The 6000-nt window shown below is 53.9% G+C and overlaps 1 protein-coding gene across 2 annotated transcripts in view; it reads right to left on the reverse strand.

Moving 5' to 3' along the window:
- Positions 1–1116, reverse strand: part of LUZP2 (leucine zipper protein 2) — a 458806-nt gene extending 457690 nt beyond the window's left edge. Inside the window, exon 1 of one of the 2 annotated variants that reach the window (XM_072793748.1) lies at positions 959–1116. In XM_072793748.1, coding sequence (XP_072649849.1) covers positions 959–1020 — 62 coding nt within the window. In that variant the 5' untranslated portion in view covers positions 1021–1116. The remainder of the gene's footprint in view (positions 1–958) is intronic. The other variant, XM_072793749.1, reaches the window with a different exon arrangement.
- Positions 1117–6000: the final 4884 nt, after the last annotated feature.

The following is a 6000-nucleotide window of genomic DNA, read 5'->3' on the forward strand; positions in this document are numbered from 1 at the left end:
AGGAAAAGTCTGGTTGGAGGAGTGTGAAGGAGGATGCATGCACGGACTAGCGACGCGATCAGGAATTGTGCTGCTTCCTTCCTCTGCAGGCAGCGAGCGCTCTTCGGGTCCAATTTCAGGACGGGGGAGACCCCGCTTCCCCTCTTCCTCCCCCGTCGGATGTCGGATGTCGACACAATGTTTCCATTCACTGAGACTCCCGCTGCGAGGGCTGTTTTGTTCGAGGGCGGCCGAGGGAAGGGGGCGGCTGCCAAGAGGATGCCCGGGCGCCCGGGGCGCGGGCTCGGCCCGGCCGGGGACAGACCCGCTCTGTGCCGCTCTGCAGGGGGACGAGGCGGGGCCGTCGCGCACCCTGGGCCGGACCAACCGCGGACACGCACCGACTCTCAACCCCGCTGCGTCCCACCCCGCGCGGCGGCCGCGGCCGGGGTCCCTGGGTCTGCAGCCGGGGTCTCCGGGACTGCAGCCGGGGGTCCGCAGGGTCTTCAGGGTCTGCAGCCGGGGGTCTGCAGGGTCCCTGGGTCTGCAGCCGGGGGTCCGCAGGGTCTCCGGGTCCGCAGCCGGGGTCCCCGCCGGGCCGCACCGCCGCTCCCGCAGGGTCCGCTTCCAACTTCCCTCCGCCCCGGGCCCCGCGCCGCGGACGCCGCCTCCTGGAAGCCGGCCCAGCCCGCTGCAGGCCGTCGCCCAAGTGCAGAAGTTTTGTGCCAGGCTCCCCGTCCTGCGGGGTCACCCTCCCCGCCCCGCGCCTCCCCCCCCCCGGCGGCCGGCGCCCCCTCCCCGTAAGGACCGCGCCCGGCGGCAGGTGCCCCCCTCCAGCCCCCTCCCGCCCCCCGGCCCCGGGCTCGGCGCGCTGGGGGCCCCGCGGGGACCGTCCGGGCAGTCGTCGGCTGGGCGGGGGGGGGGGGCGCGCAGGCGGCCGGGTCGGGTCGGGTCGGGTCGGGCCCCGCTCGGGACTCACCTGGCGCCGAGCACCAGCGCCGGCAGCAGCGGCAGCAGGTAGTGCGCCGGGCTGAGCCTCATGCCGCCGCCGGGGGCTCCCGCCCGCGCCGCCCGCCCGCGCCTCGCTCCTCCTCCGGGTCCCGTCGCTCCGCGCTGCCGGCTCCGAGCCCGGCCGGACGAGCCCTGGCGGCGGCGGACGCGGGCAAACGGCCCAACCGACGCGCCTCGCGGAGGCAGCACCGGGCGGGGAGGCGGGCGGTGATGTCACCGCACCCGGGGCCCGCCCGGGACGCCCGCCGCCGCGCAGGCCGCCGCCGCCCCGCCGCCCCACGGCCCCGCCGCCCCACGGCCCGGACCGCGCCCCGCACCCCCGCACCCCGCCCCCGGCTGCCCCCCGCGGGGAGGAGAGGAGGGGGGAGGGGAGGGGAGGGGAGGGAGGGAGACGGGAGGAGGGGAGGGAGGGAGACGGGAGGAGAACGCACCCGGGGAGGAGAGGGGCGGGGGGACGAGAGGACGACCCACGGACACGGGTGGGGGAGATCCCATGGACGCAAGTGGGGAGGAGCCCACGGACACGGGCGGGAGGGATCCACGGACACGGGGGGAAGGAGCCCACGGACACGGGCGGGGAGGAGCCCACGGACACGAGGGAAAGGTGCCCACGGACACTGGTGTGGGGAGAGCCTACAGACACGGGCGGGGAGGAGCCCACGGACACGGGCGGGGGACCCCACGGAGTCGGACCTCCCCGCAGGGATCGGCGCGCGGGCGGGATGCGAGGCGGGTCCCCGCGCAGGGCGGCAGGTGCCCCAGGAGCGCCGCCCGCCGCCCGCCGCCCGCCGCCCGGGACAGGGGAGCTCCGGGACGGGGTGGGGATGTGCTCCGGGACGGGGGGGGATGTGCTCCGGGACGGGTTGGGGGGAGGGGCTCCGGGACCGGGGGCTGCTTAGAGGCGCATCAGCATTAGCGGGACGCGGCGGCGAGGGCGGCGGAGGCGAGCGAGCGGCCCGGCCCCGGCTGCAGTGCGCGCCCCTGGTCTTGGCCGCGGGGCGGGGACGAGCGGTACAGAGGGGCGGGGCCGCAGCCGGGGCTGGAGACCCCCCCCCCCCAGGGCCCTGAGGGGTCCAGCGAGCAGGACGCGGCACCGCCAGAGGCGCGGTCTCCGGGGGCGGCAGGCACCGTCCTTTCGTTTTTCTCCATCTTCCAGGTGTCCTACAGCAAACATCCGACGTTTAAGCTCTATCTTGAAATATCAGGGAAACAAAGACTAATACAAAGTAATATGTTTTTGTAAAAGCAATTCTGGAAAACGGCCAACTTCACTTACCGAGAGGTCCAAGTCCAGGGGCCTCCTAACGGGACTTGCTTCTCACCTTGCACGAGTGCGTGTGGGTTAAATGTCCATAAGGCACTTCCTCATACATTATTACCCTTGATCCTCACCAGAACCATCCTAAGAGATACCCATTAATATCGTCCCTATTACAGAAACCAGGTAACGTGAAAACCCATGCTGGATTTTTTTTTTTTTTTTGACAAAGAACTTGATTCTTTTTTTTTTAATATTTATGATAGACACAGAGAGAGAGAGGCAGAGACACAGGAGGAAGGAGAAGCAGGCTCCATGCACCGGGAGCCCGACGTGGGACTCGATCCCGGGACTCCAGGATCGCGCCCTGGGCCAAAGGCAGGCACTAAACCGCTGAGCCACCCAGGGATCCCCAAAGAACTTGATTCTTTTATTTTTTTTATTTTTTTTTTTTTTGATTCTTTTAAATCTTAAGCAAACCCTACTGTCGCCTGGAACAGGACACCCAGTACAAGTCGTCCAGGGACAACCACCAAGCTGATGTTAATAAAGGCTGCTGGAGCCAAAGATGCCCTGGGGCAAAGGTCAAGCAGGCCACAGGGACTCCTAGCTAGAGGGGTCAGCTCACAGTCCATCTTTTCTGGGGCAAGACACAGCAAGACTTAGATGAGACCTCTCCTTGAATTTTTGAAACGTGATCTGTAGGGGAAATGTCTTTTATAAAGCTTTATCTTAAAGAGGATACAAGTTTAAAGAATTAACCATCTAATTCACCGATAGTTTTTGCTTTTAATGGAACCACAGTTTATGACATTTACACAGAACAGATATTGCCTTAAGACCCGAGGCTACTAAAACAGAGGAGTAATAACTTTTGCAAACCGGATACCAGCCTCTTGGACAATAGAATCCACAACGGGTATAACCAGGCATATATAAAAGTGAACTCACATGTGAATCATATGCCATTTACAAAGAAAAATTGCACTATGATCTGCTAAAACAGAACCCTGACTCCAAAGGAAAATATGTATTTCAGTTTGTTCCTGCCAAGATTATTTAACAACAGATTTCCCGAGCAGTTTGGAAGGTGATCATTTGAGTTACATACTCCACAAAAACCCATGACTACTTGGTAATAAAAAAATAAAAAAATAAAAAATAAAAATAAAAAAAACCACACATACACTAGGAATAACACTCACATTTGTAACACACATTTGTTTAGGTGTGTGTTCGTTATCCTGTGGTCATAATTATAGGAACCAAATGAAGTCGTGATTTCTATTCTCTTTTGCACTTGAAGTGACAGAGTCAGAGTAGTCAGGTACGTTGCTCAAGGTCCCTCCATCACGTATGTAGTGGGTAACATCCAAATTCAGCCTATATCACTTCACGGTATTTCTTTTGAGGGGAAAAAAAAATTTGACACACCTATGTGAAAAGAGACATTCTCCAACCTAAAATGTATTTCTTCTTAATAGTCGTACAACGTAAAACAGTAGACAACTGTGGATTGTCAACCAAGAAAGGGAGTGTACGTATGAGGCTTGTTTAGACTCTCTCGCAGTTACGCTGTGCCTCTACTGGTTACCAATAAAGAGCCACAAGGATTGTTGGCCTTTGTGCATTTTCTGCAAGCAGGATAAAAAAAAAAAAAAAATACATCGGACCCTAGAAGGGACATGCAAGCATCAGGGAAGCACATGTGGAAGGTGAGCCCAAGTGAGATTTTGGAAACTCCTGCAGGTTTAGAGGACTGAGGTATTATATTCTGAATTCAAGTACAGATCTGCTGCTCAGCAGAAGTCTGTTCTTCCTAGGGAATTACAGGAGCGTGAGTCTCCATCACCCATGACACTCTGTCCACACTGTCACAGGAAAACTCAAATCCAGAATTGATTTTATGGCTTCAGAGAATCGGTGTATGAATTTTAAACATGCAGCAGCACAGACAGCAGTTTCACTTAGCTGAAACCACTTGTCTGGAGTCCCAACACAGCTCAGCAAGAGTTGTTTGCAATAACTATACCCAAGTCTGGATTTAAAAAAAAAAAAATCACAACAGTCAGTACAGTTACAGCGAGAGTCTAGTTTCCGTCAAATGCTGAGATTGAGAGATGGAGGAGCTATTTTTTTAGAAAAAAACAGCACTGAGATACCAAAGACATCACTATTTTAAAGTGTTGGAAGTCAGTGTTTTTTTCATATACTCAGCAAGGTTATGAAATCACCATTATCAGGACGCCCGGGGGGCTCGGTCGGTTAAGCAACTGTCTGTCTTGGGTTTGCGGGTGGGGTCTTGGTCCCTGAGTCCTGGGATAGAGTCCTGGGATAGAGCTGGAGTTGGGCTCCCTGCTAGGTGGGGAGCCTGCTTCTTCCTCTGCCCCTGCTCCATCCCCCCCAGCTCATACCCTCTCTCAGACATTTTTAAAAAGAAAAAAAAAAAAATCACCACTAACTCCAGAGCATTTTCATGTCTCCAAGAGAAACTCCATACCCACTAGTCACTCGCTATCCCCTGCTTTTGCTTTTTTCTCCCAACCCTTGACAGTCTAATTACTGACTCTACAGATGTGCCTAATTCCTGACTCTTCATATAAATTGAATCCTACTCTGCGTGGTCTAATGTGACTGGTTTCTTTCCCGTTTCAAGGTTTAGCCATGTCGCAGGACGTATCATCAGTACTTTGATCCTTTTAACTGCTGAGTAATGTTCCATCGTAGGAACGTGCCACATTATGCGTATCCATTCATTATTCGAATTGTTTCCCTGTTTCTCCTATTTGCGTTAACGCTGCTCTGCACGTTCACATGAAAGTTCCCACATGAACACCGGCTTCCAATCCCCTTGGGCATATACCGAGGAGAGGAATTGCTGGATTATAGGATAACACCCATTAATGTTTTTGAGAAAGTGCCGCACACCATTGCTCATTCCTACCGGCAACATGAACACGCTGATCTCTGTATGGCTTTGCCAACACTTGGTGTTTTCAGTTTATTATTACAGCCTTTGTTTGGGATGTAAAGTGATATCTCATTGTGGCTTTGATTTGTATTTATCTGCTGATTAGTCATACTGAGCACATTTTCATGTGCCTGTTGGCCATTCATGTACAATTTCTGGAGATTTGTATATTCAAATTCTTTTCCCATCTTACTTGAGTTATTTGTGATTTCTGGATTGTAAGTGTTCTTTATACATTCTGGATGCAATTCTTTTGTTAGATATCTGATTTACAAATGTTTTATCCCAATCCATGGGTTATCTTTTCACTTTCTTGATGGTGCCATTTGCAAGCAAAAAGTTTTTAGTTTTCATGGAGTCCACTTAGTTTCTCCTTTGTGATTATCCTGCCATTTATTTTCCTTCAAAATGCTATGTTTTCATTGTTTCTGCATTTCCTTTTGCACTCTTATATACCAAATGGTGATATCCTCTAGAGTCTCTTGACCCTAGTCTCTTGAGTCTAGAGTCCCTTGATCCTCCTCTTTTCAAATTCTGTATTTTTCTTCCCAAGGTAAACTTAGCATTTTTATGACTTTTACCATATCTAATATAGTTATGAGTATTATATATATATTAATCTCCAGCATAGACTTCTTCACTAAGTCCTCATCTCAGTTTCCTTTGGGGACTTCAAAGTCAATCACACAAAACTGTTCCTCCTCTCTGATCAGCCTTCTGTATATTTCCTCCTACCTCCGTCAACTCAGTCACCAAAGTTACAACCCTGGGAGTCATCAGT

The sequence above is a fragment of the Canis lupus genome, chromosome 23, assembly GCF_048164855.1.
Source record: "Canis lupus baileyi chromosome 23, mCanLup2.hap1, whole genome shotgun sequence".
Lineage (NCBI taxonomy): Eukaryota > Metazoa > Chordata > Mammalia > Carnivora > Canidae > Canis > Canis lupus.